A 26,447-nucleotide genomic window follows, 5' to 3' on the forward strand; every position below is an offset into this window, starting at 1 on the left:
TGTAATGGTGATAATTGGGGGCCTGGCTCCAACCATGCCTGAAGCCTTAAGCAACATCAACCAATTAACACCTCTAGCAGTGTAGGTGGATTGCTAAGACTAAGGTATTTGTTGAGACACAGTCTTGCCAAGTAACCCAAGCTGGCCTTGAACTCCTAATCCTCCTGAGTCAGCCCTTCAAGTGTTGGGATTACAGGTGTGTACTACCACACCCAGCTTCTAAGGTAGCATATTACTTTGCTAGTTCTACACACACACACACACACACACACACACACACACACACACACACACACACACACACACACACACACACACACACACACACACACACACACACACACACACACACACACCCTCCAAATACAGCCATGCTGAAACCATCTCTCTCAAGTTATGCCATGTCCTTCTGGTCTGGCCATACCCAGCGCCTGGACACTGGAATTTCTTTCCCAACTCTCTTGATATTGTGATATTGTTTTGTTTTTTTTTGGGGGGGGGCTCAGAACTTGCTGGCATCTGACTCCCACAGACAAGGACTCCTGTGTCTCCCGGTCCCGCTCTGGGCCTGGCGTGGAGTCGGCACCAGTGAATGACTGTTTATTGAATACATAGAGAAGAGGCTTGGAGTCCAGTGTTGACGCGGAGGTGGACAGCACGGGCACGAGTGGGTGGCCTCACGGATGAGGCCCAGCTCCGCCCCCCCCAACCGCAGGTGCAGACAGAGGCTCAGGGAGGACCAGACTCCTCAGCTTCCCGATGGGAGGAGGGCAGGGAAGGAAACCCCCCCGGCGCCGTGGGGCGACTCTCCTACATTTATTGGGCAACAGGCTGCGGGTGAGGGGAGTTAATAACTTAAAAACCGAGGTGACAGCGGCAGCTCCCCGAGACCTCTGCGGGGGGAGGGGGGTATTTACAGGGGTTTGTACAAAGTGCCCGCACCAGCCTGGGGCAGGAAGGGGGGGTTCGAGCATGAGGGCCGGGGAGGGGAGGGAATCTGCCTCTGGGACCCCTGCTCCCAGCACCCCCCAAAATCCCCCAGTCCCTAAGTAGGTTCAGCAGCTTCCCCCGCCCTGCCCAAGGCCTCATTCTTCAGTTGTTGAGAACAATGAAGTTTCCTCAGTTTCCCTTCCTGCCCCACCTCCCCTCCCCCCCAAAAGTCTCAGTGCCCCGTAGCTGGGCAGGGAGGGGCAGAACGGGCTGGAGGCTCCAGGAAGGGGGTGCCAGCTCCCCCACGAGCCCCCTCACCTTCACCTTTGTACCATGTGGCCGCCAGCCACACCTCCCCTCCCCCCACAGCCCCTTCCGCTCCTGGAGAAGGGAAGGGAGGGTGAGGGAGAGGCCAGGGAGGGGAGGCTCAGAGCTCGAGGTCGTTGGAGATGCGGGTGACGAGGGTGCGGAAGGCCAGGGCGGTGCCCGCCACCCGGCGGAAGAGAACGCCCCGCAGGCCCGGCCGGGGCAGCTGGCACACCTCCACTTCGAAGTGCGACAGGGGCTCGGGCCCGCCCGCTCCCCCGTGCAGGCAGGCCAGCAGGAAGGGCTGCGGCTGGCGGCAGCGACAGCGGGCGGCGGCCGTGGCCTGGCGCAGAGCTGCCATCAGGGCCTCGGGAGGGCGCGAGCTGGTCAGCTTTACACTCCAGGGGAATCGGAGCAGCCGGGGGGCGGCTTCCGCTTGATCCCAAGGTAGATGGCAACTGGGGAAGGCGAGGGCAGAGGTCAGGGGGACGGGAGAAGGGACCGAGGCCCGGTTTCCCAGCTTCCCCTGCAGCCAGGCCGGTAGGCCTTGAGCCTACATTCGCCTCCTCCTCCTCTACCTAGTCCTTGAGATTAAGAGATTGAAGCTACCATCTGGCACGCCACACCCCGAGCCCCTTCTGACTCGGTTTGCTGACAGGGTCTTGTGCTTTTGCCCTAGCCCATCTTGAATCTTTTGTTTTTTGTCGGTCGTGGGGCTTGAACTCTGGGCCTGGGCGCTGTCCCTCAGCTCTTCAGCTCAAGGCAAGCGCTCTACCACTTGAGCCACAGCGCCACTTCCAGTTTTCTGGTGGTTCATTGGAAATCAGAGTCTCACGGACTTTCCTGCCCGGGCTGACTTTGAACCGTGATCTTCAGATCTCAGCCTCCTGAGATCTGAGCTAGGATGACAGGTGTGAGTCACCAGCGCCCGGCTCCATCTTGAACCTTGACTTGTCCGTCTATACTTCTCTAGTAGCTGGGGTTACAGGCATGCACAGCCACGCCTGGCTCTTGTCTCTAGATTCTGGCATATGGGCCCAAGTGAGGGGTACAACTTCTATCAAGGAAGCTGTACGAGTTGAGCAGGGAAATGGCCGAGTGAGGGGTCCTGGGGCACCTCAAGAAGTGATGCGATCTGGGCCCTGCCTGTGGGTGTTAGGGGAGGGTCCCCACTCACCTTGTGACCTCAGGTCCCCCGATTCTCTCAGGTTCGTCTGCGACCCTAGGAAGTGGACAGGATCGGTGAGAGTGTGAACCAGGACCCGGCCCCCCCTCTGCCCCCACCCACAGCCAGCAGAAACTTCTGGCCGTCCCTGTCCCAGCTCAGTGGCTCCCGCTGGCTTAATTGGGCTAGGGAGAACCGAGCCAGGATAGGGGGTCCCCTCCGGGTCCAGAAGTGGGGGAGCTCCCTCTGAAGTGGTTAGTGCAGGTAGGAGGAGAGATACTGAAGATGAAAAGAGGAGGAGGGAGAGGGGAAGCATCTCCAGCTGGGCCCTTCCCGTCCCACCTGAGTCTGCTTACTTTCCTTTCTTTTTTTTTTTAGTTCCGAGAGTAGGACTCGAACTCGGTACCCGATGCTTTTGCCTCACTGGCTGGCGTTCTACCAACTGAGTCATGCCTCCAACCCCTCCGTGTGTCTCCTTAGTACTTGCCACTACCTGACAGTCAAGAGACCCTCCTTGCTGTGTGGGTGCTTTCTAGAAGCTGGGCTCTGCCAGAGCAGGAACTTCAGCACATTTGCTGCCAGGCACACAGTAGGTGCTCAATCATGAAGTAGCAAATCTGTGTCTATGTACGTGCACAAAGCACTCTCAGCCCTGTAGGTCACCTCATCAATCTCTGCAAGCACCCTGGGAGGAAGGAAAGCCAGGCTCAGAGAGGTTGAGTGACTTCCTTGAGGTCACTCAGCATAGCTAATAAGTGGGAGCCCCAAGAACAGGGCTCTGGACAACAGACTTATGACCACTCTGTCTTTTTTTTTTTTTTTTAAATCAATCCCGGGGCTTGAACTCTGGGCCTGGTTGCTGTCTCTCAGCTCTTCATCTCAAGGCGAGGGCTCTACTGCTTGAACCACAGCACCACTTCTGGTTTTCAGAGTGGTTTATTGGAGATAAGAGTCTCAGAGTTTCCTGCCCGGGCTGGCTTTGAACTATGATCCTCAGATCTCAGCCTCCTGAGTAGCTAGGATGACAGGCATGAGCTACCGCTGCACGATTTCCCTTGCCTTCTTAAGCGGGTAATAAATACCAGACCCCATACAGACCCTGTACCCCAGTTCCCATCCCCAGGACCCCTCCGATGGCCGTGCTCACAGTCGGACAGACATGCAGACAGGGAAGGAGGGCCAGCAAGGAACTGGACTTACTGATCTTGGATCCCTGGGGCAGAGAGGCGCCCGAGACACAGCGGTTCGAGTTCTGACGTTTAGAGGGATCGAGTGTAACCCTGCAGTGTGAGGAGGGGGTGAGGGGTGACAGAGGAAGAGGAAGCAGAAGAGAAGTGGAGGAGGAGGAGACGTGAGGGTACAGAGCAGAGTGGAGGACAGGTCAGGCCCACCCCTCCGCACCCCTAGATTCCAGGCAGCTCACCTGCGGGTCAGTTTGGAGGTCAGCTTGGTAAAGAGGTTGGTGGTGGGGCGCGGTCGCCCGGAGGGCAGGGGTGAAGCCTCGTGGGCCAGCGTGGGGGAGGCAGGAGGACCGTTCTGCACACCCCCGCCACCCCCGCCCCCTGCCCGCCGGTCCCGGACCTGGCCACCATGGAAGGTGCTGCGGATGGTGGAGCCCCGTGCCAGGCGGCTCCGTTCTCCGGATGGAGGGGCCAGGCTGTGGCTGGAGGGGGAGGCAGGGGGCACCCGGGGGGTACCCGAGCTGTAGGCAGAGAGGGACAAGTTAGGGTGGGGGGCCCAAGGCAGGCCAGCGCCAAGTCCCACTGATTCTTCATGGCCCTGTCCTGAGTCCTCAGACCCCAGCCAGCTCGGAGCTCACGGCTGGACGAAGCGCCTTGTTCAGATGCCCAGGCGGCCGTAGGCCACAGAACCCGCCATTATGTTATTGACTCTGGCTTTCTTGGTTAATTCTTCAAACTCTAACACCTCCCTCTGTTCGAACCCTCCTCGCTCTAGATTTACATCACTTCCAGGAGACAGTTCCGATTCCCACCTTCCCCCGACCCCTCAGGACCAGCCTGCACCTCCAGAGAACCCCTCACTGTGGTAGCGGCTTCTGCCTCTCCCCCAGAGCCCGCCCTTCTGCTCTAGGGTGTAAACACCCTTAAGAAAAAAGAGCCTGTGGGCTGGGAAGGTGGCTCAGTGGCAGAGCGCTTGCCTTGCATGCATGATTCCTCAGCACCACATAAACAGGAAAAGCTGGAAGTGGCACTGTGGCTCAAGTGGTAGAGCGCTCGCCTTGAGCTGAAGAGCTGAGGGACAGCGCCCAGGCCCAGAGTTCAAGCCCCACGACCGGACCCCCCCCAAAAAAAAAGAAAAAAGAAAAGAAAAAGAGCCTGCATATAGTCTCTGGCCCAGAGACTACATTTCCCAGCATTCACTGCAGCACATATTGGCCATGTGACCACCCGGGCCAATAGGATATAAGCAGCAGTCTTGTGTTCCACTTCTGGGGCCATGCCTTTCAAGAATGCTGTTTAACCCTCTCTGCTCTGTTCCTACTTCTGCAAAGAAGTGTTGGGAGGCTGGCAGCTGGCACGGCAGCCTGTGACCCAGAGCTGGAGCTGGCAGGATCCTAAGCAAGTCCTGAGCACTGTCTACCTTTTAATGGTTCTGTCCCAGAAGGTTAAATGTCCATCTTTTGTTTTTGTCAGTTGTAGGGCTTGAACTCTGGACCTGGATTCTGTCCCTGCGCCTCTTTGTGCTCAAGGCTAGTGCTCTACTACTGGAGCCACCCACACTACTTCCAGATTTTGAGTGGTTCAACCGAGATAAAGAGTCTCACAGAAACTTTTCTGTCCAAGGTGGTTTTGAACCGTGGTCCTCAGATCTCAGCCTTCTGAGTAGGTAGGAATACAGGCGTGAGCCACCGGCACCTGGCCCCATCTTTTTTTTTTTTAAGCCACTGTTCCTACTTCATGACAATTCTGTTATAAGCTAACTGGTCTACTGTCTTGTCCAGAATGGAAGGCCACATACTATGATGGCCACAAATACAGATTCTGGAATCAGTCTGGAATCTTGTGTTCCTCAAATTAGCTACCAGCTGTGTATCCTTGGATAAGTTACTTAACCTTCCTGTGCCTCATTTTCTCAGCTGCAAAATGGAGACTGGAGGACCTACACAATGTGGTCAGAGCATTAGGTCAGCTACTGGACACAGCCTGGTGACACACGGCTGCTGCTTGAAGAGTGATCAGTTATTATTTGAATTTAATTAATTAATTTGTTGGTTGTGGGGCCTGAACTCTGGGCCTGGGCGCTGTCCCTCAGCTCTTCAGCTCAAGGCTAGCGTTCTACCACTTGAGCCACAGCGCCACTTCCAGCTTTTTCTGTAGTACTGAGGAATCGAACCAAGGGCCTCATGCATGCAAGGCAAGCACTGTACCACTGAGCCACCCTCCCAGCCCAGTTATTATTTTTATTTAGGTCACTAAATAAAAAATAAACCATGGACCAGATCCTGACCTCGATGGGACCTGGAAGCAATCAGCATTTGGCAGAGGAGGAAGCAGGCTGAGAGATCTCTCCAAGTCACCTCACTAACAGTGCAGAGGTAAGGCTCACAGAGTCCTATCTGTCACCCCCCCCACATCACCCCAACACCTGCAGTCATGCACCCCCAAGGACAGTTGCCAGCCTTGTCCCTGGGCGCCCTGGTGCTGGCTAACTGCACACCCTGCGTGGGCAGGAGTGTGACTCTACTGGATGCCACCCCCTCCCGGGTGAAGCTGAGAGAGAGAGACAGAGAGAGAGAGACCACAGCAGGCCCAGGCCTCCAGCCAGCACCCAGCAGCCAGATGAGAGGCTCAGGAGCTAGAACAAATCTGGGCTCCTCTTGAGTTCTAAAAATGGATCATTCAAAAACTTGCCCGGGTTCCCAGGCTGGTGGGCGGACTACTTCCCTGGTTCATTGAGTCTGAGCATCTGGAGGGAGCGGGTGGAGGAGGGACCAGCTTACTGTCCCACCCCCTAGCCCCAGGATGCCCCCCCCCCCCCCCCCCCCCCCGCTGCCAGCCATACCTGTTTTCTTTGCCATTTGGCAACAGGGATGGGCGCTCGGCCCCAGGGCGCTCAGTGCACACGTAGGTGTTCCTGCGGGTCATCATGCTGGGAGGAAGGTTGTTCTGTGGGAGACAGGCCAAGCAGGGGAAGGTAGGTGTGGGTTCTCTCCCAGAGCCCACCCTCCCCTTTTGCTCCTGGAATCCACACCCCTGAAAGTGACCTGCACACTGCCTCCCAGAACGACTACGTTTCCCAGCGTCCTTTGCAGCAAGGGCAGGTCACGTGACCAAACACTGGCCAATCAGAGCAGACATGGAGTCCAGAGCCACAGGACAGCTCCCTTGTGCAGGGCACCCCTCTGGCTTATGTCCCCACTTTTCTCCTGCAAAGCCTGAGGCAGGGGCTCCCTGGGTTCCCATGGAGACGGAAACATTGAGTTCTCTCTGCTGGGGTCACAGGGCCCATTCCTCATGCGGCAAGCTGGCACACTGGCATACAGCACATGGTCAGGCAAACAGCAGGCACTCGATAGATGCACAAATGGCTATCACAGAGCCTGGGTGCTGCAGGGTCAGAGCAACCATGCTCACGGGCAGTGTGGACAGGCTGCCCCATCACTCACAGGGGTGCTCGTGCTGTCCTTCCGCCGCTCGGGGATCTCCGCCTTGTTGGGGTTGTGGGCACTGCTGACCATGGGGCTGGAAGGGGGCAGCCCTCGGCTCCCGCTGCCCGCCGCGCTGCAGCTGGCCTTCCGGCCAGGCAGCCGCTCCTCCTTCAGCTCTGCCTCCCCTGTGCTGGTCGGGCTGCGTTTAGGGTGCAGGGGGGCAGGGGATGGGCCGCCTGGTAGGGAGAAGGGGCATGGTTAGAGCTAGGGTCTCCTGGGAAGCCTCAGCACCCTTGTTGGCATAGAACCTCTGCACAGGGCCATTCTGAGGGCATTTTACAAAAGCCACCAGCGCCTGCCCCTGGAAAAAATGGCTCAAGGAGACCCTAGTTACCGTTTGGCCCAGACTGTAAACGTGAGGCATGAGGAGTCTCAGTTGAGAGATCAAGAGGGGATCAGGAAGCTGGGTGCTAGTGGATCCTGCCTGTCATCCTAGCTACTAAGAAGGCTGAGATCTGAGGATCACAGTTCAAAGCCTGCTGGGCAGGCAAGTCCACGAGACTCTTATCTCCAGTAAACCACTCAGAAAACTGGAAGTGGCACTGTGGATCAAGTAGTAGAATGCTAGCCTTGAGCAAAAGAGCTCAGGGATAGCGCTCAGGCCTTAACTTCAAGTCCTACAACTGGCCAAAAAAAAAACAAAACAAAAAGGAGTCAGGAGAGAAAAAAGACAAGGAAGTTGGGTACAGACAGTGTCTGATCTGGGCCTGGCAATTTTTGCAGGCTTGTGCTCCTTTTTGTTGTTGGTTGTGGGTCTTAAACTCTGGGCCTGGGCACTGTCCCTGAGCTCTTCAGCTCAAGGTGAATGTTCTACCACTTGAGCCACAGCGCCACTTCCAGTTTTCTGGTGGTTCATCGGAGATCAGAGTCTCAGGGACTTTCCTGCCCTGGCTGGCTTTGATCCTCAGATCCTGAGATCCTCAGATCTCAGCCTCCTGAGTAGCTAGGATTACAGGCGTGAGCCACCGGCACGCCTGGCAGGTTTATGCTCTGCCAGGACACGCTTCGGCACTGCAGGCAGTGTCCTGCCCACGGGGACCCTGCCCCCCTCCAGCACTGGTGGGCTCGGGCCGGGTGGACACTCACAAAAGTCGCTGTGCCTGCGCTGGCGGTGGTAGGTGGACGAGGAGCTCCGCTGCCCCTTGCTGTGGCTGCTGCTTTTGCTGGAGCTCGTGCCATTGGTGGTATCGCTGGGCGCCCGCACCCGTGCCAGGGCCAGCCCAGGGGCGCCCCGATCCCCACCCTCCTGTGAGAACATGACAGAGGAGGGGTCTCAGCCCGTCTCTGCTCCCCCCAGCCCCCCCCAGCCGCTCCCCCAGGCTCCCTCTGACCTCAGTCTTCCTGCCCAGCAGGAGGTAGGTGGCGGTCACTTCATTGTACTTCTGGCTGGTCAAGGCCTCTTTGATTTCTTCCCGGGTGTAGCCCATGCCCACCATCACCTCTGGGGGAGGGTGGAGAAGGTCAGTCACCAGCCCTTCCCTCCGTAGTATCTGCTCTTTGTTCTGGTTAGTATTTATTCACTCTCCTCTGTCATCAGTACAGATCAGTACTCTGCCCACTGGGGCCGAAGCAGGCAAATGAGGTGGGTCTGGCCAATCAGCCTGCTCCATCCCCAAAGCCACACTGATTAGCTCAGAACAGACACATGGCCCAGATTTGGCCAATCAGAGCGCTTGACCCTCCCCCGCCCCCGTCACACTAATGCTGATGTTGGCAATGTTTGACTTATACAATGCTGATCTCATGGGATTCAGCCTATTATTATTATTGTTGTTGTTGTTTCGTTATTTTGGGTTTTCTGTTACTTGCAACCACAGAAGTCCTGACCAATGTGGTCAGGAGCCTATGAAAGCCTGTTTCCTCCACCGTACAATGGAGGATTTGGGGTGGTTTCTCAGGGGTTCCTTCTAAGCTAACCCTTTAGGGCTCACAAATGTTAGGGGAAGGATCAAGTCCAAAGAACAAAAAAGATATGCCAGACCCCGGTGGTTCACACCTGTAATCCCAACTACTCAGGAGGCTGAGATCTGAGGATCGTGGTTCGAAGCCAGCCCAGGAAAGTCTGTGAGACCCTTTTCTCCAATAAACTACTCAGAAGAAGCTGGAAGTGTGGTGCTGTGGCTCCAGTAGTAGAGTGCTAGCCTTCAGTACAGGGAGGCTCAGGGCCAGCACCCAGGCCCTGAGTTCAAGCCCCAGGACCAGCCCCCCCCCCCAAAAAAAAAGAAAGAAAAAGAAAAAGAAAAAAGTATGTATGAAGGAGGGGAAAGGCAGGTATCTGATGATCTGTGTTCAAATTCTCCTCAAATGGATCTGCAATTTTTCCTTCTTTTATTAAAAAAATTATTAATTGTCGCTTTTGGCGACAAGGTCTTGCTATGAAATCGAGGCTGGCCTCAAGCTCAAGATCCTCATCCTTCAGACTCCCTGGGACGGGGATGACGGGTTTGCGCCATCATGCCTATCTCTTCCTAACCTGATGGTCAGAGCAGGTGCTGGCTCGTCCATGCTTACGTAGATCAACTCACTTACTATGCACCAGGCCCTATGGGCAGGTTTTGCCATGACGACCTCGGAGCCCAGAGAGGGAAAACCACTGGCTCAGGGTGTCACAGCTCAACAGAGCAGCCTCGGCATAGGAACCCAGAGTGGATTCCTAGCTGCCCAGTACCTGACCGAAGGGACCACAGCCTGGTGGCTCCCGTCCTGCCCGAGTCTCACCGATCCGTTTGGTGTCCCCAAAGTCTTCCTCGGGCTCCGTGTATGGCTTCAACTCCTCGCCCTCGTAGCCGATGTTCATCCATTTGTCTTTCATGATTTGCTGTGTAGCGTGGGGGACAGGCGGCGTCAGAGGCAATCAGACACAGCACAGCCCCCCCACACTTCCAAGGCCTAAGTTACACCCCCCCCCAAATCGAATGGAGGGCTTGTTTTGAGCTTTGCCTGCCATGCCCACCTCCTGCGGGAGCTTCTAGTTGCCACCCTCTTCCTCCCATGCTGCATGGGGGGGCCCTTGGCACCCTGTAATAAGTCTAGGCGCTTATTAGCTAATTACTTAGCATGGCGGGGAGTGGGTGAGTTGGCCTGGGAGCAGCTTCCCGGGGCTGCCCATCTACTCCCACGGCGGTGGCTGTGTGGGGAGGGAGCCCAGAGTCTGGGGGGAGCTGGGGGATGGGAGGGGCGGGCGAGGGGCTGGGGTTCACCTCAAGGGTACAGCGTTTAGCGGGGTTCAGCACCAAGAATCTCCGCAGGATGCTCTCACAGTCTGTGGACATGTAGAAGGGGACGCGGTACTTGCCTCTGAGCACGCGCTCCCGCAGCTCCTGCGGGGGGGTGACAAGGACAGGACCACCCCACCCCGTGAGGTCGGGGCCTGCCCTTCCCCCTCCCCTCAGCCTCTCACATCCAAAGCGGGGCACACTACCGAAGTTCTCGTGGCTTTTAGAGACAGGTCTCCTTTACGGAGCTGGCTTCCAACTCTTTTTTGTTGTTGTTGTTGTTGGTCGTGGGGCCTGAACTCTGGGCCTGGGCGCTGTCCCTCAGCTCTTCAGCTCAAGGCCAGCACTCAACCACTTGAGCCACAGCACCACTTCCGATTTTCTGAGTGGTTTATTGGAGAGCAGAGTCTCACGGACTTTCCTGCCCAGGCTGGCTTTGAACCTCAGATGTCAGCTTTCTGAGTAGCAAGGATTACAGGCATGAGCCACCAGCACCCAGCGGGCCTTGAAGGCTCAAACCTCCTGCTTTCACCTCCCATGAACCTGGGATTGCTCTGAGCATCCGGATCTTATCTTACAGGTAGGGGGACCCGGGTTCAGAAATGGACTTGTCCAAGGTCATCTGGAGATGACAGAGCTGGAGGCTTGATGGAAACCAGGGTGGCGGGAGATGAAAAGGGCCTGGGGCAGGCGTAGTGCTATCCCGGCCCTTTGAAAAGATCTCTTAGTGTCACACCTGGCTCTCAGGAAAACTATTCCATGACGGGTTTCCTCCCCAGGCTCCAGGTGTTCAGGGAACACCTTGAATTGTAGCCACAAGATGTGTGTGTGTGTGTGTCTGTGTCTGTGTGTACACGTGCACATGTGTGCATGCGCACCAGTCATGGGGCTTGAACTCAATCAAGGCCTACGTGCTGTCCTTGATCCACAGCTCCAGCTTTTTGGTGGTTCGTGGAAGTCTCCCAGCCTTTCCTGCCAGGACTGGCTGCAAACTGTGATTCTCGGCTCTCAGCCTCGTGCATGGCTAAGATGATGGGCGTGAGGCACTAGCTCCCAGCAAGATGGGTATCTTCATGACCTGGTAGCTCAGAGGGCTCAGCTGCCTGGCCCAGGCCTTGTGAAGACTGGGTCCCTGCCCCTCTCTCTCAGATCTCAGGCCACTCCTTCTGATTTCAAACTTCCTGGATACACTGAGCAGAATGGAGCTCCGTACTTCAGAAGTCCCTCAAAAGACCCCCGGAATGTGGCCTAGAAGTCCCACCAGGTCGCCGGACAAAAGGACACGCCCCTCTGCACAAGAAGCAGGCCATGATGCTTGTGCTAGGAGCCATTCTGGCATGGAAAAAACAAGGGATCGCCGACTGGAAAAGAAAAAAAAAAACAGTGGCCAAGCATATTTCTAAGGTAGCTGACGACATGGGTGGTAAGGTCAGCAGGGTGGCAGCCAGGCCAGGGAGAGCGTCCCGCTTCCTGTGTGTGACTTCCCCAGGAAGACGTCCCTGCTCTCAAGAGGTGACCTGAGAAAACCTTTAGGGACAAAGGGTCATCGTCTCTCGTGTCTATCAATAACAATGATGAGGGCTGGGCATGGTGGCTCATGCCTGTGATTCCAGCTACTCACGAGATGAGACTGGGATGATGGAAGTTTGAGGCCAGCCAGGGCAAAATGTTAGCAAGACCTCCATCTTAACTGGATGGGGGGAGGGCCTTAGGAAAATCCATGAGACTCTTATCTCCAGCTAACTACCACAAAAGCCAGAAGTAGCCAGGCGCCAGTGGCTCATGCCAGTCATCCTAGCTACTCAGGAGGCTGACAACTGAGGATCGAGGTTCAAAGCCAGCCCAGGCAGGAAAGTCCGTGAGACTCTGATCTCCAATCAACCACCAGAAAACCAGAAGTGGTGCTGTGGCTCGAGTGGTAGAGCACTTGCCTTGAGCTGAGGGACAGTGCCCAGGCCCAGAGTTCAAGTACCATGACCACCACCACCATCACCAGCAACAACAACAAAGCCAAAAGTGGAGCTGCGGCTCAAGTGGTAGAGCACCAGCTTTGAGCCCAAAAGCTCAAGGACAGCGCCCAGGCCCTGAGTTCAAGCCCCAGTAACTGGCAAAAAAAAAAAGTGCTTCCCTACCAAGTGCAAGGCCCTGAATTTATACCTCAATATCACCCCCTCACCCCCCCCCCCAATAAAAGGGAAAAGATAAAATAACAGTGGTGAGGACTAGCACACTAGCCACATGCACACAGTGACGAATCTAGCCGTGTGGCTGAGCGCCAGCCAACATGAATTTCCTGAACGGTACCAGTGTTCTTTCTTGCTGTGTTCTCGCAAGTTCTCCATAGGTTGGCAATGATTCAAAGGAAAAACACAAAAGCAAGCCAAGCAGATGACCCTGACCCCCACCCATCCCACCCTTCCAGTGTCTGTTCCCCAGCCTCTCACTTCGCCCTCTTTTGTTTCTGTTGTTTTCTGTCTGGCCTGTTCTGCAGTGTCCCTGTGGCAGGATGGAAAGTTTTCTGCCCTAAGTGAGCAATTCCTGGGGTTTTTGGTGGACCTCCCCGGGCTGCAGGTCACCGCCGCGATCAACTTGAGTACATTGTTCATCAAGCCAGAAGCAGCTATCACCCCAGCTCCCCCGCCCCCCACCCCGCCTCAGACCGTCAGTAATCTGCTTTCCTCTTCCGTGGATTTGCCGATTCTGGACATTTCACAGAAATGAAATCACTCTGTCCTTCTGTCACTGGGCACAGCTCTCATCAGCCTGGGGAGTTCTGTACCCCCACCCTTCTTTTGGTGATTAGTAATCAAGCCCAGGGCCTTACACAAGGTAGGCAGGAGCTCTACCACTTAAGCCACATCCCCAGCCCCTGTGTTGCTTTTGAGAGGGGATCTTGCTCACTTTGCCTGGGCTGACCTTGAACATTCCATCCTCATACCTCCCCCTGCAGAACATCTGGAACCACAGGTGTCAGTCACCCTGCTCTGCTCTCTCCTCATTCACTCATGCTGTACTTGCAGTGCCATCGCCCAGAGATGCCATCACACAGTGCTATCGCCCAGAGATGGGCGATGATTATTTCTTAAATGAGAGCTGGGATGGGACCCCATGCCTGTGGGCAGCCACGCCCACACGGGGGTCTAACCACGCCCACATAAGCCAGCACCATTGTAGCCACGCCCACGCACAGAGCAAACCTCTTTGTGGCCACGCCCACGCACAGAGCAAACCTCTTTGTGGCCACGCCCACAGACAACCAGGCTGTAGCCACGTCCACAGCAAACCAACCAGCAGAGACCACATCCACACAAATCATTGGTTGGGCCACCCAAGCCACGCCCACCAATCGCACAAACCCCACCCACACAAGCCCGCGGTTGCAGCGAACACCTCTAGCCCCGCCCCACAGCCAAACACTGCCCTGGCCACGCCCATACCTCCATCACGCTGCCCCGCCCCTTACCTTGAGGTTGTGCCCGTCAAAGGGCAGGGAGCCGCTGACCAGGGTGTACAGGATGACGCCGAGGCTCCAGATGTCCACCTCGGGCCCATCGTACTTCTTGCCCTGGAACAGCTCAGGGGCGGCATACGGGGGGCTCCCGCAGAAAGTGTCCAGCTTCGAGCCCAGCGTGAACTCGTTGCTGAAGCCGAAGTCCGCGATCTTGATGTTGGCCTCGGCATCCAGCAAGAGGTTCTCAGCCTGGGGGTGGGGGAGGAATCGGGGGTCTCTGTGGACAAGGCTGGACCAGGCCTCTCCCACCCCAGGCAATGGCGGCGTGCCCTTGGGCACTGCCCTCACCTCCGGCCACTGGGTGGGCATAGTGGGAGACTGAGAACTAAGCAAAGGATTTTGTGCTATGATCACGTGCAGACTACGGAGCCAAGCTCGTTAGGCACATTTTTGCCTTGCCCTGAGCCTCAGTTTACCCAGTAGAAAATAAAAATAAGAGCTGGGGACATGACTGGGTAGCAGAGCAATTGCCTAACGCGGGAAGCCCTGGGCCCCATCCCCAGCACCACAAATTACAAAAGCAAAGGAAAGAAAATGGCAGGTTCCTTAAGACTGTAATAAGGAAAATAAAAACTTTATTTGCTGCCCATCTACTATGTGCTGGGCACTGTGCATTACAGGTAAGAGAACCACTGTGTTACAATGAGGTTTGCATTTTTAAACCTTTTTTCATTGCATATTTCCTATAATTTTTTTTTTAATGGTTGGTCATGGGGCTTGAACTCAGGGCTGGGCACTGTCCCTCAGATCTTTTGCTCAAGGATAGCCCTCTACCACATTGAGCCACAGCGCCACTTCTGGTTTTCTAGTGGTTTATTGGAGAGAAGAGTCTCACAGACTTTTTCGCCTGAGCTGGCTTCCAACCATGATCCTCAGATCTCAGCTTCCTGAGTAGCTAGGAGTACAGGCATGAGCCATTGGCAGCTGGCTTTGATTTTATTTTACAAAAGTATCTTTCCATATGGGAAATTTTTAAAATTTATTTTTCCAGTACCAGGGCTTGAAATCCAGGCCTTCTGCTTGTTTGTATGCTCAGCAGGTGTGCTTCTACATAAGCCTTTTTTTTTTTTTTTTGCTGGTTGTGGGGCCTGAACTCAGGGCCTGGGTGCTGTCTCTAAGCTCTTCAGCTAAAGGCTAGCGCTCTATCACTTGAACCACAGAGCCACTTTTCTGCTTATATGGTGCTGAGGAATTGAACCCAGGGCCTCATTCATGCAAGGCTTACTCTACCACTGAGCCTTTTCCCAGTCCTGGTTTGTGTTTTTTTTTTTTGGTGGGTCATGATGCTTGAACTCTGGGCTTGGGTGCTGTCCTTGCACTCTTCAGCTTAAGGTGAGCGCTCTAGAGCTTCAGCCACAGAGCCACTTCTGGTTTTCTAGTGGTTTATTGTAGATAAGAATTCCGCCCAGTATGGCTTTGAACCGCAATCCTCAGATCTCAGCCTCCTGAGTAGCTAGGATTACAGGCGTGAGCCACCGGCGCCTGGCAACCTTAAACTCTTTTTTTTTTTTTTTGGGGGGGGGGTCTGGTGTGGGGCCTGAACCCTGGGCCTGGGCACTGTCCCTCAGCTCTTCAGCTGAAGGCTAGTGCTCTACCACTTGAGCCACAGCGCCACTTCCAGCTTTTTTCTTTTTGCTTATGTGGTGCTGAGGAATCGAACCCAGGGCCTCAGGCATGCAAGGCAAGCGCTCTACCACTGAGCCACCTTCCCAGCCCCAACCTTAAACTCTTAAGTGATCCTCTGGCCTGTGTTTTGAAATAGTCCAGAGTGACCTTGAACTCATGACCTTCCTGCTTCAGCCTCTCTTGTACTGGAATTACAGGCATGTTCCACCATGCCCGGTCTTTCCAGAGGTTCTCTGAAAAGCCAAGATCCTGCTGTGACACCTGCATCCTACCCAAGTGTCCCCGTCCAGCTCATGTAGCCACCAGGGCTGTGCCAGAACCTGTCCTGTCCTCTGCCTGCAACCCTATCCAAGGCTGCATTCTGGGACAAATCTCTGGGAAGAGCCCAGAGATCTGGGGTCCTGGGGGAAGCCCAGTCAGTGCATGAGGGGTGGGGGTTGAGGGGTGAGGGGAAGGGTCCCCAAGGTCACAGGGGGCCTTACCTTCAGGTCCCTGTGGACAATGTTTTTCTGGTGACAGTAGTGCACAGCCGATACAATCTGCAGAAGAAGGTGAATTATTTGTGGACGCCATGCCTTGGTCCCCAGTGGTCTGTGAAGGTGATCCACAGCCCTGTCCCCAACTTGGCCCAGGCCTCTGACCTGTCGGAATTTAGCTCGCGCTTCCTTCTCCTTCATGCGGCCATGGGACACGAGGTAGTCAAACACTTCTCCTGGGGGCAGAGGCCAAGCGGGGGTCAGGCAGGGCATGGGGATGCAGGGGTGAGGTGTGAAGAGGGGTGGGGCATGGGGGTGCAGGGATAGGGCATGCAGAGGAGCGTGGGGAAGAGAGGTAAGGCCTGGGGGTGCAGGGAAGGGGGACTGCGCAGAGGGCGTGGCCTGAGGAATGAGGGGGCGTGGCCTGAGGGATGAGGGGCGGAGTATGAGGTTGTGAAGGGCGGGGCCTGGCTAGAGGTACCGGGTATAAGGGATACAGGGTGGGGCATGGAGATGGGCGGGGTGTGAAGCATGTGGGCGGGGCATGGGGAAGGGGGCGGGGTGTGGAGAGGGGGCGTGGCCAGCGCCTCACCTGCACTTGCATATTCCATCACTAGGTAGAGTGTCTTCTCTGTCTCGATTACTTCGAAGAGCTTCACTGTAGGACCAGAGGGGAGGGCGTGGGGTCAGGTGGGCAAACCCCTCTCTCCCCCCTCCCCCGCCCCGCACCTCCAGGCTCCCCCCACGCTTTGGGTCCATCAGGTCCCCTACTAATGGTATCCTCAACTGGGCAGCAACCATCCACCAGGAGACAGGACCGGGGGAAGGGAGCTGCTTCCGCCATCCAGGCCTTGGTCAGGAGAGACCCCGAGCGACCACCCCACCCCCCTCTTCCTGACAATGACATCCATGCTCCCATACCCGCAGTCCCCGAAGTTTAGCCCTGAACCAAGTGCTCTTTGTTCAGAGCAGAAAGTAAGAGAACAGAGAGGTCATGTGGCTGCCTTCAAGCCACACAGTAGTAGAGATGTCAGCCTCCCTGTCCCCTGCCTCTGCCTTCCCAGGAGGCTGGGCTGGCAGCCTGTCCCAGAGCCTGCTTACTCCCTTGCTCACCGATGTTGGGATGGTTTAGGCCCTTCATGATTCGGACTTCTCGGAACAGCTAGGTGAGGCCAGAAAGAAAGAAAGAAAGACAAGAATGAGGGGGAAAACCAAATTGTCAAGCAGGGGTCAGGGCAGAGGCTCGCATCTATTAATCCCCGGCATGTGGAAGGTCAAGATAGGGGAGGATCATAGTTTGAGGCCAGCTCAGACAAAAACGTCAGGGAGACCCCATCTTTTTTTTTTTTTTTGGTCGGTCGTGGGGCTTGAACTCTGGGCCTGGGCGCTGTCCCTCAGCTCTTCAGCTCAAGGCGAGCGCTCTACCACTTGAGCTACAGCGCCACTTCCGGTTTTCTGGTGGTTTATTGGAGATAGGAGTCTCACGGTCTCTCCTGCCCGGGCTGGCTTTGAACCGCGATCCTCAGATCTCAGCCTCCTGAGTAGCTAGGATTACAAGCATAAGCCACCAGCGCCTGGCTGGAGACCCCATCTTAACCAATGACCAAGGTACGGTGGCAGGTACCTGCCATCCCAGCTATGCAGGAAGAGTGAATAGGCGGATGGCGATCCGGCTGGACCCAGACAATCCTTTGCAACCCCATTCAAAAAGCAGTTAAAGCAAAAAGAGTGGGCAGATGGGCCAGCTCAAGTGTCAGAATGTCTGCCTAGCAAGCACAAGGCCCTGAATTCAACCTCACAACCATCAAAGAAAAAAGGGAGAGATGATGAATGGTTTGGGGGATCCCCTCCCCTAGCAGTGGCACCTTGCTCCCACTTTATTCCCCCTTCTTTAGGCCGCACCTTCTGCAGGCTGCTGGGGTTCAACTGGGTTTTATCAATGATCTTGATTGCGACCTAGAGGAGAGAAGGAGGAAGAAAAAGGTCAGGGTTCTCCCTGAACAGGGAGAGGTCTCCGACAGCGCAGATCACAGGAAAAAAGCCCTTGTTTGGTCTCCGTTCTTGGAAGAGTCTTCCCTCGGCACCATTGCCACGCATTGGCCTCAGGGCCTTTGCACATGACTCTCATCTCCAGGGCTGTCCTTTCTTCCACAGGGAACTGTCCTCTATTTTGAGGCAGGGCCTGCACAAAGCCGCTCCAGGGGCTGTGAGTAGGTGAGAGGCCCTGAGATCCTGAGGGGTTCCCTGCATGATGGTAGTGCAGGGCAACTGTGTATCCGGCTTTCAACGCTTGACGTGTGAGGTAATGATGACAGCCAACGCTCACCGCTCCCTGAACGCCAGCTACTGCTCTGGGCTTTGCAGTGGAGACAGCATCCTACAGCATGAGGGAGGCCCCCCCCCCACACCAAATTTACAAAAGAGGAAACGGGAGCCAGGCACTGGTGGCTCACACCTGTCATCCTAGCTACTCCAGAGACTAGGATCTGAGGATCAGGGTTCAAAGCCAGCCTGAGAAGGAAAGTCTATGAGACTCTTCTCTCCAATGAAGAAGCACCAGAAAACCAGAATTGAAGCTGTGGCTCAAAGTGGTAGAGCGCTCGCCTTGAGCAAAAGATCTGAGGGACAGCGCCCAGGCCCTGAGTTCAAGCCCCAGGATTGACAAAATAAACAAATAAAAATAAAAAAGAGGAACCAGAGGCATGACCCGGTTTCGTCACTCAGGCAAGACGATGCAGGCTTGAACTCACGACCGCAAGCTCTCCCTTGGCTTTTTCACTCGAGGTTGGCAAGCTACTCCTTGAGCCACAGCTCTATTTCTGTGAGATAAAAGTCTCACAGACGTTCCTGCTGGCTCTGAACCGTTGATCCTCCAGATCTCAGCCTCCCTGAGTAGCTAGGATGACAGGCGTGAGTCTCCAGGCTCCCAGACCCCTCCCATGCACTGGATGAATCTTCCCCTGGGACGCCTGTTCCCTTCCGCTCTGGGCTCGTGGAAACCTCTGGAACTGGGTACAATTCACATATGGTGAGCCCCACGCTCGCTGTGTGGGGAAGGGCCCCTCGATTCGCTCACATCGCACCCATAGATGGCTTCAACCTTGGCAAACGCTGCGCGTGGCAGCACTGAGGATCATATGGTTCCTCTCCCGGAATCTGTGAACGTGGCGCTGCGCGCGCGGGCATAAATCAACCGGCAGAGGGAAGAAGGTGACGAGCCAGGCCTGGGAGAAGCCAGCTCTGTCGCCCGCGCCCCACGGAAACGTGACATTTGAATGTCCGGTGGAACCTACCCTGCTGAGAGGGTGGCCAGTGCCTCCGTCTAAGGGTACGGGGGTGGGGGATCCTGAAGCTATGGGGGTGCCGCCCACCTGTCTGTCCCCCGTCAGTGTGAATGAGGGGCCCTGCGCTGAGGTCCTGCCCTCCCCAAAGGATGCTGGGAGAGCGAGGATGTGACACCCTGACCTCCCCCCCCCCCCAAAGCTGCTGTGTCCTCAGGTTTGGGGGGGAATCTGGAGCAACCAGGGTCCATCTTTAAGATGGGGTGGGGGTGAGCGGGGCACTGGTGGCTCTGTCATCCTAGCTACTCAGGAGGCTGAGATTTGAGGATAACGGTTTGAAGCCAGCCCGGGCAGGAAAGTCCATGAGACTCTTATCGCCAATGAACCACTTAAAAACCAGAAGTGGTGCCGTGGCTCAAGTGGTGGAGCACCCACCTTGAGCTGAAGAGCAGAGGGACAGCGCCCAGGCCCAGAGTTCAACCCCCATGACTGACAAAAAAGAGAGAGAGAGAAAGAGAGAGAGAGAGATGGGGAGGGACTGGGAATGTGGCTCAGTGGTAGAGTGCTTGTCTAGCATGCATGAAGCCCTGGGTTCCATTCTTCAGCACCACATACACAGAAAAAGCCAAAGGTGGCGCTGTGGCTCAAAGTAGTAGAGAGCTAGCCTGAGCAAAAAGGAGCTCATGGACAGTGCCCAGGCCCTGAGTTCAAGCCCAGCACTGGCAAAAAAAAAAGATGGGAAGGGCTGAGGGCATGGCTCAGCAGTAGAGTACCAGCCCAGCATGGACAAGACCCTGGATGCCACCTCCAGCACCAAAAAAAACAAGGAAGGGAGGTGGTGAGGGTTTAGGCAGGAAGATCGTGTGCCTCCTGAGGCATACTACACACCACCAGCCGAGGCAGTGCATGCCTGCCATCTTGGCTCTTGGGAGGCAGAGGCAGGAGGATCACAAGTTCGAGGCCAGCCTGGGCTGCAGAGTCAGACCTTGCCTCAAAAAAATAAAACAAACAACAACAAACCTGGCCTGGTGGTCAGTTACTTGGAATGCAGGGGAGGAAGGATCTGGAAAATAACTAGAGGAAGGACAGGATGGGGGTGGGGGCGTGGCTCCAGTGGTAAAGCACCCAGCCAGCCAGCATGAGGCCCACATTCACACCCATGGATGGAGGAAAGTGCCCAGAGCCCGCACTCCGGTGTGGTCTCCAGGGAGGCCGGGGCGTGGTGGGGGACGCTGAGCGCAGGACGCAGTCCCAGCCCGCCCCAGCCCTGCTCACCTCAGCCTGCCCCAGCCCTGCTCACCTCTCGTCCCGTGAGGATGTGTCGAGCCAGCTTGACCTTGGCAAAGTTGCCTTTCCCGATGGTCCGCAGCAGGCGGTAGTTACCTACGTGGGGCTGCTCCTCGGGACAGGAGGCGATGGAGTTCCGGCAGCGGGCGCCCAGGGAACGGCTGGACCACGACGGCCCCTTGTCTGAAGACCGTCCGCTGCCCAAGGTGCCATGCTGGACAGGAGGGAAAGACAAGTGTAAACTGCCTGTTCCTACCTCCTCCACCGCCGCCACTGGCCCCGGGAAGGAAGAATGACCGTTGGATCTAACCCTAGCTACTCCAAGGTGGCCCTTTTTAAACTAGAGACCCAACACCACTTTCTGGTACCTATAATCCCAAGGTTCAAGGCCATCTTGGGCCAAAAAAAAAAAAACCCAAGACCTCATCTCAACCAATAAGTCTGGTGTGGCCGGACATGCCTGAGATCCCAGTTACTCAGGAGGTGCAAATAGGAGGATCGCAAATTCAAGGCTGGTGCCATACAGAAAGATTAAAAAAAAACAAACAAGACTCAAGCAAACAAGGCTTGGGGACGGGGCCTAAGTGGTGGTAGAGCACCTGCTTAGTAAGAAGGACCTGGGTTCAAACCCCCAGAATCACTGCAAGAAAAGAGAGAGAGGGAGAGGGAGAGGGAGAGGGAGAGGGAGAGGGAAATCCAGCCCCAATTCTACGCCAAGCCCTGACACCCTAGCTGATCTCTCTCACATCTTCCCCTCAACTACCGCTTCTGGGCTTTACCTGGTCTAGAGACAGTACCTGGAGCTGGGAAGCAGTGGCTCATGCTTGTCATCCTAGCTACCCAGGAGGCTAAGATCCGAGGATCAAGGTTTAAAGCCAGCCCAGGCAGGAAAGTCCATGAGACTCTTATCTCCAATGAACAACTAGAAAACTAGAAGTGGCGCTGTGGCTCAAGCGGTAGAGCGCTCGCCTTGAGCCGAGGAGCTGAGGGACAGTGCCCAGGCCCAGAGTTCAAGCCCCCCCCCCACCACAAACAACAAAAAAGACAGCACATGGAAACTTCCAGCTAGAACCTTGGTCATGGAAGTTTCCCCAGGTCCCCGGGACCACAGTATCTCACGGGGAGATTTCTGCTTTACAATGGTAGCCGACCTCTGGCGGCCCTGGTGTATCATTAAGCTTTATCACAAGCATACAAGCAAAAAAAGAACATGCCAAGTGTGGCATGCACACGCTCCAGGTAGCAAGCATGTGGGGGGTGTGTGTGGGGGGGATTCTAGAACATTCCACTATGGATGAGGGGGGGGGGTGGTGGTGTCACTGTGACCCCCTCAGATCTGCTACAAGGACTGGAACAAAGTCTTCCAGCCCTGGCTTGGGTAACAGTTGCCATCTTCCACAAGAAACATTGTCTCCCCCTGACCGCCCCCCCCCCTCCCCCGCCCTGCCCTGAGCCTCCCCGGGCGCTGCCCCAGTGCTCCGGCCCGTCCCGTCCCTCCGGGCCTCTCCCCCGCGGGTCACCGCCTGCTCCCGCTGCCCTGTCCTCATTGTGTGCCCGGGCACACTGAGTGTCCCTTTCAAGGCTGGGGCCCAGGGCACCAGGGCAGGGCCAAAGCGGCCGCGGGGACAGAGGAGGACAAAGGAGCCAGAGGAGAGGCGGCCAGGTGGCCAGGGACCTGGGGTGGCCGCCTCAGGGCGGTCAGAACCAAGTTAGGGTGCACGCGCCCCCCCTCCCCTCCACGGCACACAGGGCCGGCGCAACCCCACGGGCAGATGGGGAAACTGAGGCTCAGAGCTGGGGGAGGGAACGGGGCCGGGTTAGCACGCTGACCTTCCCCACGGCCACCAGCCTAGACCTGGCCACCGTCTCAAGCTGGATGTGGGGGGGAGCGCCTGTCCTGAACTCAGTTCCCACAGGACCCCATGAGGGAGGCACTTGTCCCTGCAGAGTGCGGAGGGGAAACTGAGGCTTGGAGGAGGCAGCGTGCCTGGCCAAGGTCACCTGGCTCACTCCCTAGAAGCAAGGCACAGGTCGGTCCCCCCCTTCCCCCCCGCTGGACCTCAATGGGGTGTCCTCACCACACTCGAGTCCAGCTGCGGTGCACACCGAACCCAAAAAGTTCCCCCAGAGCTCGTCCAGGGACACAGGGCAGGATGAATGAGCACCGGGGACTCGAACCCTGCACCGGCTGTGGAGTGCAGGGCCTCTCCCAGGCCCCCCAGCTGCCTGCGGCCCAGCCCAGCCCCTACCCTGGGCCGTGGAGATGCTGCCACCAGGCCCCACGAAGGGCGGGGGGGGGGGGGGGGGGGGAGGGACAAAGTCCCCAAGGGGCTGGGAATGGGAGCTAAACATTCACCACACCAGCACTTGGCTTGGATCCTGCTGCCAGGCTGGCACCCCAGCCCCAGGCCCGTTGCTAGGGAACCTCATAGCCAGATTTTGGGGTGGGAGGGCATAACCTCCCATGGCTGTCACCATGGTAACCAGGTAGCAGAGAAGGGGCTCCAGCATCAGATTCCAGGGGGGAGAGTTGAGCAGACCCTGCTGATGACCTCAGAGGGGAGGGCAGACTCCGCCATCATCCTCCCTATTCAGGGAGTTCCAGGATCATCAGCCCCATTTTGCAGACCCACAGACATGGAAACTGGGGCTCAGAGAGGTGCATTCACTGGCCTGAGGTCACACAGCTCAGGAGAAACAGCAAGTGGACTAGAACTCAAGTATATCAAAGTAGTTTACAGTCATCAGAGGAAAGAACCTCCTGGAAAGGTCCTTGGCCGGGAAAGGCCCCTACAGGCTTATCTAGAGAAACTGAGGCCAGCTCCACCAAACTCCTGCCATAGTTATGACAACACTGGTTGGGCAGGCTCGGCCTTCTCAGTCCTCCCCACAGCTCCACCACCAGCCAGGTACCAGGCTGCACCCACAGGGCCTTGGGTAATGCCCAGGAACCTGTCATCATCACCCCATTTTCTAGGGCAGGAAACTGAGGCACAGAGAGGGGAGAACGAAGCTCACACAGGACAGGCCCTGGAGCCCAGGGCCTCAGGCCAGGCACCGCCCAGTCCAGACCAGGGAAGGGAGAAGGTGGGCCTTGAGAAAGGCCAGCAGCAGGTAATGGGGGCTTGCTCTCTCTCTCTCTCTCTCTGCCAGAGAGGGTCCTGGAAGATGGGGCGGGGACTGGGCTGAAGGGGGGGGGGGGGTTGGTGAGGAAAAGAGGCAGCTGAAGAGCATTCTGGGACTTTGGGGGTATCAAAGTGACCAGACCCCTGGGGGATGGTGGGAGGGGTGGGTCTCTCTGGGCTGCCCTGTAGGAGTCTGGGGAGGGGGGTGTCTAGCTGAGTGAGCCCCCCTCCCCCTGGCTGAGAGCCAGGGTTGGTCCAGGAGATTTCTGGAAGCCAGATCTGCAAGGAGTCCTTTGAAGGCCAGACCCGACCCCCCCCCCCCCCAAGCAAGGGAAAAAGGAAGCCCGGGGGGCCCAGGAGACATAGATGGGCCTGGAAATTGAGGGGCAGGGGCTTGAGGCCCAGGTCAGACAGAACCCTAAGTTGGATCCAGGAAGGGTAGGGGGGGGTCAAAGGCTGGGGAGCTTGGGGAGGGGCCCGAGTAGTAGACACAGGGAGGCCCAGGCCTGGACTCACACTGGCTCAAGGGCCTAGATACTCCGGCCTGGATGGGGGGGGGGCTGGAGTCGGAGGCCAAGGCTCCCTGCCAGAGGAAGAGCGGCAGGAGGTCTGGGTGGCATCGGTGGGAGACCAGGGGGGGGGGGCCCGAGGATCCAAGGACAGGACGGGGCTTGGCAGAGGACCAGGCCTGGGAGTGGAGAGAGACCTTGAAGAAGCCAGGCAGAGGGCCCAGGGCCCCGGGCAAGGTGTCCCCCCACACCCCAGCCCGCAGCTTCCCGGGGGGCACCGGCTTCCTGTCGGGGTGGGGTGGGGGTGGGGGGCTGCAGGGGCAGCCACATACATCCCAGAGGTGGGGGGGGGGGACCCCGGATCCAGAGGCCGGGCCGGGCCGGGGCCTGGCTGGGAGAGGCCCAGGGCTGCGCCTGGGCGGCGGGGGAGACGCCGGGGGCCCCCCCAGACCCGGCCCCGGGGCGCGTGGAGGCTGCGGGGCGGCCCGGAGGGGCGGCAGCAGCGCTGCTGGCTCTAAGACCCGGGGAGGGAGGGAGGGGCCGCCGGGGCCGGGGCTTCCTGGAGGAAGAGACCCGGGCAGGCGGAAGCGATGGACCGAGGCACGAGAGAGGGGTCCCGGGCGGGGGGCGCCCCCCGAGGTGTGGGGGGGTCGGGCGGGGGGTCGGGGGGGACCCCGAGGCCTGGACACCCCGTGGGGGGGGCTCGGGGCGGAGGAGCGGGGCGGGGGGGGCCCGCGGCGGGGGGCTCGGCGTGCGCCCCGCCAGGGCTCCCCGGGGAGGGGGGGAGGGGGGCGCCCCCAACTCACCGCGTCCGAGTTGCGATCGTTGCCCGGGGCCAGCGCCGTCCGCGAAGACATCTTCTCCGGGTGTGCCGGGAGGGGGGGGGTGTCGGGGGGCGGCCGGGTGGGGGGGGCGGGGGTCTGGGGGGGTCCCCGCTCGTCCCCTCCCCCCCCCGCCGGCCTGGGGGCGCGAGCTGGGCGGCTGGGGCGCCGCGGGGCTGCGGGGGGGCCTCAGCGACCCCGCACCGGCGCGCGCCGGGGGTCCATGGGCGTGCGTGCGGCCGCGCGGGCGGGGGCCGGGCGGGGGGCGCGCGCGGAGCCGGCCGGGGCGGCGGCGGCGGCGGCGGAGGGCGGCGGCGGCGGGGCCCGCGAGAAAGGGACGTCAGGGGCGGGGCCGGGGGCGGGGCCGCGCGGGGCCACGCCCCCGGCGCCGCCACGCCCCCGGCGCCGGCTCTTAAAGGCGCAGGCTCTCCCCGCTCTCTCCTCTCCGCACGCCTGTCCCCGGGCTGGGAGGTGGGGCTAGGGGGGTCCGGGGGCGGAGGCAGGTCGGGACGCGCCGGCGCCCGGCAAGTTCTCACAGGAGCGCGGAGACTCCACGGGGAAGGACGGGGGCCGGGGGAGGGCCGCGGGGGGGGGGGTGTGGAAGGAGGGAGGGAGGGAGGGAGGGGAGAGGCCCAGGCCCAGCGCCAGAGACGCGGAGAAAGACGTCCGAGAGATGGAGAGATAGACCCAGAGACGCAGAGAGACACAAAGAAACCCAGAGAGGAGGAACAGAAAACACAAAACAGACAGACAGACAGACACAAAGACCTCGGGAGAGCAGAAAGGACGAAACTGACAGAAGGACATAGAGGGACAGACAGATTCTCGGACAGAGGTAAAGGCGGGGAGAACCCCCCCACACACAGGGACAGGACAGACACAAAGGGAGGGACACCGAAAACAACAACAACAATAATAATAAAAGAGAGACCCCTGGGGACAATGAGGACAAAGAGACCCCATCACCCCCCCCCACCCCCCCACCCCCCGGCCCCCACCGCCAGAGGCAGGCTCCAGGCCCAGGGCCCTGACCCCCATACTCCTCACCCCTAAAGGGATCTGGGGCCCAGGCCTCTGTTCTCACCCCACCCCCAAGTCGCTAAGGTAACAAACAACTTGGATGATGGGGTACAGGATGCAGCCACAGCAGAGGACTAACTTCTCCCACAGGGAGAAAGTTCCAGGCTCCAAAAGTTGGGGCGCAGTGGCTAGGACATCCTCCCTGGAAGTCGCCTGCGATTTCTTTCTTTCCTTCCTTCCTTCCTTCCTTCCTTCCTTTCTCCATCATGGGGCTTTAACTCAAGGCAGGGGCTCTGCCCTTCAGCTTTTTTTCCTTAGTGCTCTACCACCTAAACCACAGTTCCACTTTCAGCTTTTTTTTTTTTTTTGGTTGGTTGTGGGGCTTGAACTCTGGGCCTGGGCACTGTCCCTCAGCTCTTCAGCTCAAGGCGAGCGCTCTACCACTTGAGCCACAGCGCCATTTCCAGTTTTCTGGTGGTTTATTGGAGATAGGAGTCTCACAGTCT

The 26,447-nt window shown here is 57.8% G+C and overlaps 2 protein-coding genes across 4 annotated transcripts in view; one reads left to right on the plus strand and one right to left on the minus strand.

The window, feature by feature from the left end:
• Positions 1-540: 540 nt before the first annotated feature.
• Positions 541-25,003, minus strand: Mark4 (microtubule affinity regulating kinase 4). Of its 3 annotated transcripts, XM_042700259.1 has the most exons (18): positions 24,907-25,003; positions 20,480-20,680; positions 17,801-17,854; positions 17,012-17,060; positions 16,491-16,556; positions 16,064-16,134; positions 15,905-15,961; positions 13,749-13,985; positions 10,271-10,390; positions 9,789-9,888; positions 8,402-8,511; positions 8,157-8,316; positions 7,029-7,246; positions 6,425-6,528; positions 3,825-4,103; positions 3,602-3,681; positions 2,414-2,458; positions 1,350-1,694 (listed from the first exon to the last, which is right to left on the minus strand). In XM_042700259.1, the coding sequence occupies exons 1-18, from the start codon at positions 24,955-24,957 to the stop codon at positions 1,630-1,632; spliced, it is 2,067 nt and encodes a 688-aa protein (XP_042556193.1). In that variant the 5' UTR covers positions 24,958-25,003; the 3' UTR covers positions 1,350-1,629. The 3 variants fall into 3 exon arrangements, with proteins under 3 accessions (XP_042556192.1, XP_042556194.1, XP_042556193.1); XM_042700258.1 differs by lacking the exon at positions 3,602-3,681 and having other exon boundaries at positions 541-1,694; XM_042700260.1 differs by lacking the exons at positions 3,602-3,681; positions 24,907-25,003 and adding an exon at positions 22,545-22,564 and having other exon boundaries at positions 541-1,694.
• The window catches only part of Exoc3l2 (exocyst complex component 3 like 2), a 36,735-nt gene continuing 25,879 nt past the window's right edge, over positions 15,592-26,447 (plus strand). Inside the window, exon 1 of the mRNA XM_042700232.1 lies at positions 15,592-15,619. The gene's annotated coding sequence lies outside the window, so the exon portion shown is untranslated. The remainder of the gene's footprint in view (positions 15,620-26,447) is intronic.

This window comes from Dipodomys spectabilis, unplaced genomic scaffold, assembly GCF_019054845.1.
Source record: "Dipodomys spectabilis isolate Male_0828 unplaced genomic scaffold, ASM1905484v1 ptg000266l, whole genome shotgun sequence".
NCBI classification, from domain to species: domain Eukaryota; kingdom Metazoa; phylum Chordata; class Mammalia; order Rodentia; family Heteromyidae; genus Dipodomys; species Dipodomys spectabilis.

Bases quoted from the DNA above. Each gene is read 5' to 3' on its own strand.
- Mark4 (XM_042700258.1), bottom strand. From the start codon at position 24,957: ATGTCTTCGCGGACGGCGCTGGCCCCGGGCAACGATCGCAACTCGGAC. The intron at 16,557-17,011 runs GTGAGCAAGGGA...CTGGTCCTACAG, and splicing joins CCTAAACCATCCCAACATCG to TGAAGCTCTTCGAAGTAATC. The intron at 7,247-8,156 runs GTGAGTGTCCAC...TCTCCCTACCAG, and splicing joins GCGCAGGCACAGCGACTTTT to GCGGCCCATCCCCTGCCCCC.